This window comes from Haliotis cracherodii, unplaced genomic scaffold, assembly GCF_022045235.1.
Source record: "Haliotis cracherodii isolate W230 unplaced genomic scaffold, xgHalCrac1.p SCAF_1, whole genome shotgun sequence".
In the NCBI taxonomy this organism is placed as follows: domain Eukaryota; kingdom Metazoa; phylum Mollusca; class Gastropoda; order Lepetellida; family Haliotidae; genus Haliotis; species Haliotis cracherodii.
Window position 1 is genome coordinate 68,960,835 of NW_027266264.1, and position 12,941 is coordinate 68,973,775.

The 12,941-nt window shown below is 42.0% G+C and overlaps 1 protein-coding gene across 1 annotated transcript; it reads left to right on the forward strand.

Moving 5' to 3' along the window:
• Nucleotides 1-41: 41 nt before the first annotated feature.
• Nucleotides 42-11,410, forward strand: LOC139464635 (protocadherin-like protein). Its single transcript, XM_071246191.1, has 12 exons — nt 42-281; nt 1,925-2,111; nt 2,518-2,685; nt 3,116-3,265; nt 5,226-5,354; nt 5,492-5,665; nt 6,290-6,486; nt 6,710-6,993; nt 8,225-8,737; nt 9,172-9,195; nt 9,570-9,622; nt 9,743-11,410. The coding sequence occupies exons 1-12, from the start codon at nt 210-212 to the stop codon at nt 10,042-10,044; spliced, it is 2,253 nt and encodes a 750-aa protein (XP_071102292.1). The 5' UTR covers nt 42-209; the 3' UTR covers nt 10,045-11,410.
• The last annotated feature ends 1,531 nt before the right edge of the window (nt 11,411-12,941 follow it).

The window sequence follows — 12,941 nt, forward strand, 5'->3', positions numbered from 1 at the left end:
GAATATGTCATAGCAAGTCCGCTCGCTCTACGACACACTTGTACCTTACTGACCTTGTTATGGTAATAACGTTGACAAAATACCGTTAGAGGACGAGGTATCGCGAGACTTGTTTACTCGTAATGGTGAAACAGGTTGCAATGGAATTATTACAAAGATGACCTGAAGTCTAAAACACCAGACGTGGGACAGTACTGAAATCAGCAACAATGGAGAGAGTTAGAATAATATTGGCGGGGTTCGTTTTTGTGAACCTGTTTACGTACTCGGCTTCGGTTCTGGTGAGTATTTGTTGTTCTGTGATATGGAAAATGACTCACACTTTTGTTTATTGTTCTTTGTCTTGACATTACCCCTCAGTTAACATTCGATGAAATACCACCTTTCAAGTGTGGCAAAACATTCAAGATTATCATTATTGTCGTCAATTAAATAGTACGAAGATAATATATGAAGCGCCAATCGTTTTCTGCTTTTTGTATTTCTTAATAATATTGATAATAAGTTTGTTTATTTCATTTAAAAGTATGCACTCATAGAAGATTATTGTTTTGCGTGTATATTTCACCGAAGTGTTATAAACAGTTGATGAAAGGGTACTATAAGTGATAGTTTCCAGTTTGTTTGCCATGAGAGTGTAGCAACGTCTATGTCATATCCTGTATTTAACACACGGGCAAGTAAAATACATCCAAAGCGTTGTTGATAATTTATGATGATCGCGGTATTTCCAAAAAGAATAGCAGATACTGTCCAGAATACAATAATCTTTGTAGCTTAGGGAAAAAGAGATTTGGGACAATTTTGATTTTTTATATGATCATGACTTAACAACAAATCACCTGTCGAAGAAACAGCATGGATAACAGCTACGCTTAAGGCATGCTAAAGATACACTGTCACCTAAGTTAGCGAATAGGTTTCACGTATATTTTAATATGTAAATATATGGATCAATGTAAAGTATGACGGAAAGGTTGGAACATGTTCTCAAATCATCATAAAATAGACAGTATAGACAAAAATAGAAATCGGACTTTAATATTGGCATCACAAACAATGGGCGTAAACTGTCTTCTTAAACCTTCTACCAAATATTTAAATCATAATCAGAACAACGAAATTTAAACAAAGTAATACGATATACTCCATATAATACCAACATTGACTTCATTCATTGAACACATTGTAAAATTTAATTTAATTTTGAATACTTTTAACGATTTAATTTAATACACCGTAACTGCGTAAAAATTGTTGAAATTGTGAAACAAAACTTTTCATATTACCAATATACTGCTCCATTCAACATTTTCAAAACCGTATGATGTATTTTTTTTTTGCATGTTACATCAGAAAAAATAATTTTGGAAACAAGGACCCACTATTAGCTGAGCTCCACCAAACAATGTGTTCATTTTCACTATTAGCGCACAAGTGTTCCACCAAAGAAACTATTCATTGTTTTCTCCTCTGCCAACAAACTATTCTTTTTGGGCATATTTCTGAACAAACTATTCATTTAACACCACCACGCCTATCAATACCCATCTCCCTCTCACCCCCTACCCCCAACACCCACCCCCACCCCCACCACCACCCCCACACCGACTCAATATGTTTCTCCTGGTGTCTATAAATTATAGCGCACAGAAATGTAATGTCTGTATTTTGGCCAGTGGCCTCTATATTGAATATACTGTCTGTCTGACTTGTCGTGTATGAGAAAACTAAAACAAACTCTGAATTGCATTGTTTTACTTGCCAACCGGTATTTCCCCAGATCAAATCCGTAAAGCAAGTACAACAATAGTGTGGCATTACTGTAAAACTGTACAAAGCGGCGTTAAAGCCAAAAGTCATAAATACATCCACATATATCTTACTCTTCTAAAATGTACAACATGAAGTATATTAATTTCAGTCCTTCAAGACCTCTCTCCAGGGAACCGTGTTTGAGTCTACTACAACACGCACCAACATTGTGTGTGTGGACTGTGTAGACGACGCTGGCAAGCCCGTGACTGTCAGGAAAACTTCAGTTACAAACCAATTCCAGTGTGGAAACTGTTTCGATGTCTACACAGGAATTGACGCTTTATCGGCTAGCAGTAAGTAACATGATCTGGTGACAATGTATGCTCCCTCGAAATCAAGTATGTTTCCTTCATACTTAATAACAGAAGACAAAGCATCCTTCTTTCAAAACTTCCCAAGCCTACAAATTAAAGTAGGAACGTGCTACCAAACACAGTAACCTCATAATATTAACACATACACTCTCTCCTGATTTACGGAATACAAAGACATCTAGAACAATCCACTTCTGGAATTATTTTTCGTCAGCATCGGAAGTAAATCGACCCTTTACTTCTGGAAAGTTGAAATGAGCTTTCCTTCTATTGAAAGAGGACTTATTGTCCAGTGCAATGTTGAGTATTCTTCTAATTAACACTTTAAGTGTTGGTGTAATCAGCGTTTGCTGACAACGGTTCAGATTTACGGGTTTTTTTCCAGCCTGGTGTGTTTTCTATCTACCGAGTCAAGGCAAACTGAACTACACCCTGGCTCAAGAATACAGAATGTCTCTTACCTGTACTAACGACATTGATCCGGCTATCTCAACCGATGTCCTGATCAAGGTGGTCACCAATGAACCGCCAAGGATCGACAATGCACAACAGAGTAAGCTTGTAACCCGTCAGTGAGAATTGAGTAAAGGATTTATTTCAGCAACACAAGTATGTTTGTAATGTATAATTGCATTTTCGTTTCGCGTTGATGTAATACACAGTCATTCTGTTTAGTCTTGTTGTTGTAAATGCCGCATTCAACAATATTACAGCTATATGACGGCGGTTTGTGAAATAATCTGGTCTGGACCAGACAATCCAGTGACTGATATTTTGAGCAACGATTCACGCGTTCGGGGTACGATCAAACGCAATCTGCCAAGTCAGCAAGCCCGACCGCCCGATCTATATATACTAGTAATTTGTAGGCAGAACATTGGTAACCAAGGACCTATTCTATCCTACAATCCCCAAAGGGATGTATAATAACAGTTATACGACAAATATCATTTGGTTTGTACATGGCCATATATATTTTACAGTGTGCCCAACGCCTATAAAAGCTGACTTAACGAGTGCAGGAGATACGGTCTACAACACTCTGAAGACCACCATATCAGACCCTGATGGAGACACACTCTTCTGCTCTATGACAACCATACCACCGTCAAGCAACTTTGAGATTGACCCAAGTATGTAACTAGACCGATCTTTCCCTAAATTCATTAAATGTAGTCACCTGCATCATGTGTTGTAGCCACTTGCATCATATGTTGTAGCCATCTACATCACGTGTTGTAGCCACCTGAATCACGTGTTGTAGTCACCAGCATCACGTGTTGGAGTCACCTGCATCATGTGTTGTAGCCACCTGAATCACGTGTTGTAGCTACCTGAATCACGTGTTGTAGTCACCTGAATCACGTGTTGTAGCCACCTGAATCATGTGTTGTAGCCACCTGAATCATGTGTTGTAGTCATCTACATCATGTGTTGTAGTCACCTGAATCACGTGTTGTAGTCACCTACATCACCTGTTGTAGTCACCTGAATCATGTGTTGTATTCACCTGCATCACGTGTTGTAGTCACCTGCATCATGTGTTGTAGCCACCTGAATCATGTGTTGTAGTCACCTGCATCACGTGTTGTAGTCACCTACATCATGTGTTGTAGTCACCTGCATCATGTGTTGTAGTCACCTGAATCACGTGTTGTAGCCACCTGAATCATGTGTTGTAGTCATCTACATCATGTGTTGTAGTCACCTGAATCACGTGTTGTAGTCACCTGAATCACGTGTTGTAGCCACCTGCATCATGTGTTGTAGTCACCTGCATCACGTGTTGTAGTCACCTGCATCAGGTGTTGTAGTCACCTGAATCATGTGTTGTAGTCATCTGAATCACGTGTTGTAGTCACCTGCATCATGTGTTGTAGTCACCTGAATCATGTGTTGTAGTCACCTGAATCATGTGTTGTAGTCACCTGCATCATGTGTTGTAGTCACCTGAATCATGTGTTGTAGTCACCTGAATCATGTGTTGTAGTCACCTGAATCACGTGTTGTAGCCACCTGAATCATGTGTTGTAGTCACCTACATCACGTGTTGTAGTCACCTGAATCATGTGTTGTAGTCACCTGAATCACGTGTTGTAGCCACCTGAATCATGTGTTGTAGTCACCTGCATCATGTGTTGTAGTCATCTACATCATGTGTTGTAGCCACCTGAATCACGTGTTGTAGTCACCTGAATCACGTGTTATAGCCACCTGAATCATGTGTTGTAGTCACCTGCATCATGTGTTGTAGTCACCTGCATCATGTGTTGTAGTCGCCTGCATCACGCGTTGTAGTCACCTGCATCATGTGTTGTTACCCGGTGCACCATGTTGTAGTCATGCAATTGGTGTGTTCTAGTCACCTGCATCATGTGTTGTAGTCACCTGCATCATGTGTTGTAGTCACCTGAATTATGTGTTGTAGTCACCTCATCATGTGTTGTCACCTGCATCATGTGTTGTAGTCACCTGCATCACGTGTTGTAGTCACCTGCATCACGTGTTGTAGTCACCTGCATCATGTGTTGTAGTCACCTGCATCATGTGTTGTAGTCACCTGCATCATGTGTTGTTACCAGGTGCACCATGTTATAGTCATGCAATTGGTGTGTTCTAGTCACCTGCATCATGTGTTGTAGTCACCTGCATCATGTGTTGTAGTCACCTCATCATGTGTTGTAGTCACCTGCATCATGTGTTGTAGTCACCTGCATCACGTGTTGTAGTCACCTGCATCATTTGTTGTAGTCACCTGAATCATGTGTTGTAGTCACCTGAATCATGTGTTGTTACCAGGTGCACCATGTTGTAGTCATGCAATTGGTGTGTTCTAGTCACCTGCATCATGTGTTGTAGTCACCTGCATCATGTGTTGTTACCAGGTGCACCATGTTGTAGTCATGCAATTGGTGTGTTCTAGTCAGGTGCATTATGTGGTGTATCTACCTCCACCATGTGCAGATTACTACACCTACATCAAGTAATCACTTCTATCATGCGGTGTAGTCAGATGCGTGATATGCTGTAGTCAGATGCAGGATGTGTGGAAGCCAGAAGCATCATGAAATTCATATTTTTAACATTTTTCAGTTACCTGCGATATTCGAGCGAAGAAGAATCTGGAGATGGAATGCAACCCGTCCATAACCTTCCTTGTGTCAGTCAACGACGGCACTAACCCTAATGTGGGCCCTATAGCAGTCACGTGTGAAATAACAGGTGGGCGCTGCCTTAAGGAGCTTATACACATTAATTTATCTTACCAATACTTTCGTCTTTTCTGTAAAGACATTGCTGTTTTTAATTAATGCCATGTTAAATGGTGCCCTTTATAATACGCTTCTGATTGTTTGCAGGCTTCATGAAAAGCCCACTAGATCCCAAACTGAACCGTACAATTTCGGTAAGAGAAGACTGTCCGAACGGAACCTCCATATACACGTTGGATCCGCCTACAATTTCGCCAGCTATCGTCTACAGCATCGTCAGCGTGACTCCGCCTCAAGCTCAAAAGCTGTTCTCCATTCAAAGTAAGTGGAATGGGTTCATTTTGTTCCAGGAGCGGTGGGGTAGCCCAGTGGTAAAAGCGTTCGCACGTCACGCCAAAGGCCCGGGTTCGATTCCCCATATGGGTACAATGTGTGAAACCCATTTTTGGTGTCCCCCACCGTGATATTGCTCGGATATTGCTAAAAAGCGGCGCGAAACCTCGCCCACCAACTCACTCTCTCATTTTGTTCCTGTTGTCAACTGTATTATGAATTATCAGTTGTGCAAAATTAAAAAAGGCGGAAAACGATTACACATTTCCACCGCTGTACCATAGAGCCGTAACACTGTTGACGGTGACGCGTAGGGTCAAAGTGGCCCATGGTTGTCGTAAGAGCCGACCAAGTCTGTTTGTTGTTTAACGCCGCACTCAGCAATATAACAGCTATATGACGACAATCTTTAAATAATCGAGTCTGTATCAGTCAATCCAGTGACTGACATCATGGGCATCGATCCATTGGGATACGATGACATGCATCAAGCAAGTCAGCGAGCCTGACCACCCGATCCCGTTACGAAGTGTAGTCGCCTTTTACGGCAAGCTTGGGTTGCTGAAGACCTATATTGGTGAATAAATTCAAACAAAATGGTTCATTTTCTAGACGGTCGATCATCTATTATCTTGAATGAAGAACTGGATTACGAAAACCCATTTTTCGCCGATATCTACCTCAACATATCCGCCGACAACGGCAACTGTGACTTGGTGTACCAGTATCTACACGTACGCCCCATTGAGGTCAACGAACCCCCTGTTCTCAACCCGAAAGTCTACTACCAGCAGGTCAACGAGGAATCGGTAAGAAAGACTTCATGCTGAAATACAGATGCATAAGTCACATGCTGAAATGCCGGCAAATGACATGATGTATAAGTCTGTTGATGAAATACACAAACAAGGTTGTCAACCTTCTGATAGTGTTTCCTGAAAACCTATCGTTCTTCTATCCAAAGAGGTCTACCCCAATTTTCTGGTACTAATATCATTATTAAAGTGAAGTTACGTATACTCATTTGTCCAGATCTACGTGAACCCAGGCTACCTGTGCGAGGACGAGGATCGTGGAGACAGGTGCCAGTTCAGGATTGTGGGTGGGAATGACGAGGGCATTTTCCAGATCAACCGCGACACTGGGGAAATAACTGCTCGCTACAACATCGACAACAACGTACGAGAATTAAATCGTACCCTCCTCATAGAAGCAGTTGACCTTGAGGGTTTGACGGACAACGTCACCGTCAACCTGAACATCAGAGACATCAACGACAACAGACCCTACTTCCGGCAAGATGGGTCTGGCCTGGCGTACGTATAAGAATATATCTTTAATCATAGGATTATCATTATTTTCAATATACACCTCTGCTACACTTAATGCCTCCTCAGTTACTTTATACAACCTGCCTTTATTACCCCGACTCCCATGAATTCACTTTAGATGGGTAAAAAGGAGTCAAAACAGATTTCTGCAGATTTCAGCGGTAACCAAGCCAAACACCTCTTCCCATCGTAACCCCTCCAGTGACGACGTACACTTCAAACAATCCTAAAGATAATTCTGTTGTGAAATATTTGCTCTATGTTGTCACTTTGCCGGGATAATAATTAAAATAGATGATAAATGACACTTACTTCATATGCCACTGGGGGGCACGGGTGGCCCAGTCGTCTAAGGCGCCGCGATTCGCTGTGCAGAGTTGCGTCCCTTAGGCACGCCAGAAACCTATGATTGTTGGTTCGAATCCCGGTTCGTCCCGATTATGTTTCTAGGTTTGTCAGCACCATACCCGTGCTCGTGGGTTTCACCGAAGTGGTAAACGTGTAAGACCTGCATCACTTCGGGCTTTCCTCCCACATTAAGCTGACACGCTGTGATATAACTGGAATACTGTTAAAAGCGGCGTTAAACCCAAATCACTCACTCACTCATATGCCACTGTGAAATATCCGTTGTTATTGTAGCACTGTAATTACACCTACCTATCTGAATATATTGCCGGAAAAATTCGTTCGCATACCTTGTTTAAATTGCTATTGCTTTTACCTCTTGAAGGTTTTTGTTAGATTTTTATATGAAATGCATATCAATGTTGGTTCCTCAATATCTGAAAGGACCCGTGAAGATCCGGGGTAGAATAGGTCTTCAGTACCCCATGCTTGCCGTAAAAGGCGAATATGCTTGTCGTAAAAGGCGAATAACGGGATCGGGTGGTCAGGCTCGCTGACTTGGTTGGTGCATGTCATCGATCCAATTGCGTGGATCGATGCTCCTGATATTAATCACAGGATTGTCTGGTCCAGACTCGATTATTTATAGACCGCCGTCATACAGTTGGAATATTGTTGAATGTGGCGTTAAACAACAAACAAACAAAACAATATCAGAAGATAAGGTTGAGTGCCATCAATATGTATGTCCTCTCATTCAGACAGGAAGAAGATGTAATACCTGGGCATCACTAGGCTCCTCTTACCCATACTCCCACGAATGAGATTGCTCCAACCTTTTCACAATGAGCATGACATCCTCTTTCAGGTACACAGTGACTGAATGCACAGGTACTGGAGTGCTTCCAGTGAATTTTGAGGCTTTCGATGATGACTCTGACTACAAAGGCAACAACCTCATCACATTTACCCCAGCTAGAAGCGACTGTTTACAAATACACGCCGACGGTACAGTGCACCTCCTGAAGACGTTGCTGCAGCCCGAGAGTTGTGTGTTGACCACGCGTGCCGTTGACCAAGGGGAATTCCCAGGACCGTTGACGTCACAAATCGCTGCCACGGTCACTGTGACGTCATCAGATTGCCCTCCAACACCAACGGCGGCTGTAGATCCTAATGCTAATAATAATAATAATAATAATAATAATGATAATACTGGCGGCGATACGACAGTAGCTGCGACCACCGCCGCAGTAGGTTTGTCAGGAAATGCAGCCACGACTAACTTCGACGTCATTTTCGGCATACTAGGAGGGATATTAGGTGCCATCTTGCTGGGTACTCTACTGGCTTGTTGCTGTCGACGTTGCTGTGGAAAGAAGTAATACTTCAAAGATTATTGTAATATATGTAACAGTGGTCAACTCAATGAAACAGAATTAAAGTAAGACAGTGTGATGGGTGTATTACCAACAGCTATATGTAACATCCCAGTATACCATCGCCCTCGGTAGCACCTTGAGGACAGTATGTTGTACACCTCACGAATTATCCTTCTCTATGGTTGGTGCTGTTGGGCTCTGATGTGTATCGTTTAAATGCCAAACAAGACCTTATGTTCACGTGAAAGGAAACAATTATCTCCATCTTCTAAACAGATTCGACAAATTACAATCTTTTGCGAACACCTGGTGACTTTCAGTGATCCATATATATAGTTTTCACAACTTTCTTGTCCATAACGTCAAATAGTATCTGTTTCGGCGGATAATCGAGTATTCTCTTGCGTTGACGTTTTATGTCTTTTTGTTTCAGAAAAACAGCACCGTTCTCATCTGAGTGAGTAACACATTCATGCTTCGGGGTAGAGTAGATCTTCAGCAACCCATGCTTGCCATAAAAGGCGACTATGCTTGTCGTAAGGGGCGACTTGAGGGATCGAGTGTTAGGCTCGCTGACTTGGTTGATGCATGTCATCGATCCCAATTGCGTGGGTCGATGCTCATGATATCAATCAATGGATTGTCTGGTCCTGACTCGATTATTAACAGACCGCTGTCTGATCGCTTGAATATTGAGTGCGGCGTTAAACAACAAACGAACAAACAAACCAAGAATGGTAATTGACAATATTCTTAACACTATACACGGTTGAAACTTTTTGACGGTAACATGATAATTATGACATTATTAATTATGTTTTCCAATTTCAGCCAATCAGCGGCCAATAAGAAAAAGAGATTCGATACCATCAAGAAGAAAAAAGGTAAAACACGCTCTTATGAACCATTAAAACGAATCAACAAAACTTAAAATAACCTAAATTAAAATATGAAAGTCACCTTGTATGATCCCAGCAACCCTTTTCCACTTTTATTATCATCAGTTAAGGCAAAAGCTGGAGGGGCGGCAGCAGCGGCAGCGGTGGCAGCACCGACCGTGGTACAACGTTTCCTCAGGGTCAGACGAAAGATTCCCTTCCTCCGTGTGAAGAAGAGGGTGCCGGTTCCAGTTCGGACAGTGCGCCAGCTTGTACCCGTGCCCAACGGACAGGTTGTCCGGACATCGTACCCTGTGGCGCCACCCCCGTACTCTGTCAGAACAGCACCCGCTAATTCGGTCAGGCAGGTGCTTCCAGCACCCCCGACATACCGGGCTGTGGGTACAGCGCCCGTTAGATATAATTAGTTGTCTCACGTATGCGTGCGCACAGGGCGAATGACATACTCCAGACGTTGGTGTATTAAACCGTTTCAGAGACCGAGGCCTGTGGTCAGAAAATGTTATAACAAAACATTACTGTTTAAAGGATTTTATTTCTATTCCTACAACGAAGGGTTATCCATTAGGAATCCCCGATTGAAATGATATTCTCTTTACGCATACATTAAGTAATGTTTCAAAATAAAGGAAGGTGAAATATGATTGTAAATATGTATGAAGTAAAACAGTGTTACTGATGTGGACACGTGACAAAGTATTCAGTGGTAATTGTGATTCGGTTTAAATGATGACTAACGTCACGTGCTAACATTTCACAGATTGGGGCAAACTTAATCACTTAGATGCCGTGGAATAGGTCTTCACCAACCCACGCTTGTCGTAAAAGCGCGACTAAGCTTGTCGTAAAAGGCGACTAACGGGATCCTAAAGATAATTCTGTTGTGAAATATTTGCTCTATGTTGTCACTTTGCCGGGATAATAATTAAAATAGATGATAAATGACACTTACTTCATATGCCACTGTGAAATATCCGTTGTTATTGTAGCACTGTAATTACACCTACCTATCTGAATATATTGCCGGAAAAATTCGTTCGCATACCTTGTTTAAATTGCTATTGCTTTTACCTCTTGAAGGTTTTTGTTAGATTTTTATATGAAATGCATATCAATGTTGGTTCCTCAATATCTGAAAGGACCCGTGAAGATCCGGGGTAGAATAGGTCTTCAGTACCCCATGCTTGCCGTAAAAGGCGAATATGCTTGTCGTAAAAGGCGACTAACGGGATCGGGTGGTCAGGCTCGCTGACTTATTTGATGCATGTCATCGTATGCCAACTGTGTAGATCGATGCAAATGATCTCAATCAATGGATTGTCTGGTCCTGACTCGATTATTTACAGACCGCAATCATATAGCTGGAATATTGTTAGATGCGGCGTTAAACAACAAACCAAACCAAAGATTCCAAATCAGATAATTATTGTGCCATCAATAAATCCAAACAAACTTAGAGGCAAGCAACATCAATTGAAGAAGCACTAGTTAGTATGTTAACTACGTATGTGATGCATCGGCAGCACATCCACCAATGCATTGCCAGCGGTGACACAAATCGCACATACATCAAAACTTTAGTACAAATAAATGCATTGTATCTTAATATATGTCCGATAGGTCATAGATTGTGGTTCATTACATATGTCGGATATATCAGATTTTGTGGTGTATTGTATTATATACAACTTGTTGTGTTACAGTTTTGTGTTCTGGACATATTGCATATCTACATTTGTAAATATTTGTATGAGTAATATCATGTAAATAAAGTATTCTTATGGAAACACCTGTTCTAGTCTTTAAGCGCTGGGATTTAGAGTGGGATTGCCCCCAGATCGAGTGCAGGGGTGTTTACTGATGTAAAATTGCGACACCACCTTCCAAAGAAACAGTCATTTCATAACAGACAATATTTCACCTCATGATGTGAATGGTAAAAGCATGTATTTGTTTCTTGTTAGATATACATGGATGCTAATCACAGGTATAACTGGTTAACACACAATGACTCTCAAAATGGGACGTTGACCCATTGCCTTTATCAAGTATACGAAATAATGGGACAGTTATTCAAATCTTTGACCATTACGAGACCTTCTGTATTTTCCCCAGTAGCACCCTACCCAACACTGATGCGTATTATATTCGGTCACACAACGGTATGTGTTGATATTGGTAATGCTGATTGGGAAGCATCTGCTGCATTCATATTCGCGCCCGTCCAGAAAGAACCCTGATCCTGATATGGTATATGTGAGGAGGTGGGTGAAATGGGGTTTGACGACGCTTTCAAGATTATTGCACTTACATGGCGACATACATGCCCGTGTGGTTGTGTGGTTGTGGTTGTGTGTGTGTGTGTGTGTGTGTGTGTGTGTGTGTGTGTGTGTGTGGCTGCTTGTACTAGTCCGGGCTTCTGGCGGTGTTATAGTGCTAGCTATAGCCCACTGAGATACCATGCCACATGTTAACATGGATATCCCACTCCGAGCCGGCTTGTCTTTATCTTACCCTGTCCCGTTAATGCCGAGTGACAGCCAGTAAGTGTCAAGAACTTTGACGACGAATAATTCCCTGTGTTAATAACACGTGCTACTAGTAACAGTGAAACCTTGGTGATCCGAACAGTACAGCTGCTAATAATCGTCCTGTTTGAAGGGGCTTTGTACTTCATGGTTTGATATGTCTGTGTTGATTTGTCAAGTGTACTGGCGGTCTGGGTGTACCTGTATTTCACAACCTATTCTGTTACACTGACCCTCAACCAGATAATTATTCCATAACATAGTCAAGCAGTGACGATGTACGTCATGGCTGTTGACGTCTCAGACATACAGAGACATCAACATGAGTGTTGTCCTCACACGCTCTTACCATTGAGCCATTCCTTGTTGTCACGTCGCTCCCACCGAGTAGGTGTGTCGTGTCGACTGCGGTAGTAAACCATTCATACACTGCACTACTTGTCATTAAGTTTGTTTGAGTGCAGCTGTTAGCCGTCCGGCTATGAATGTTTGTTGTGCAGCTTATGTTTGTGAATAACTCCACTTTCGCTGCAGAACAAATACCTGTACACGCACACGCACACGCACACGCACACGCACACGCACACACATACATGATGTGAAAAACTCACTGTAATAATCAGTCTCCATTATCTGCCGAAACAGATTCCACTGCACCTTAAAAGGCAAAATAGTGATAAAAATAATATGAATGTATCACTGATACTCAGTGATGACACCAGGTGTTCGCAAGAAGGGTGAGGATTTCCTGACTCTACCGGTACCAAACCCCTTAT

Bases quoted from the DNA above. Each gene is read 5' to 3' on its own strand.
- LOC139464635 (XM_071246191.1), top strand. From the start codon at position 210: ATGGAGAGAGTTAGAATAATATTGGCGGGGTTCGTTTTTGTGAACCTG. The intron at 282-1,924 runs GTGAGTATTTGT...TATTAATTTCAG, and splicing joins CGTACTCGGCTTCGGTTCTG to TCCTTCAAGACCTCTCTCCA. The intron at 5,666-6,289 runs GTAAGTGGAATG...TTCATTTTCTAG, and splicing joins AAAGCTGTTCTCCATTCAAA to ACGGTCGATCATCTATTATC.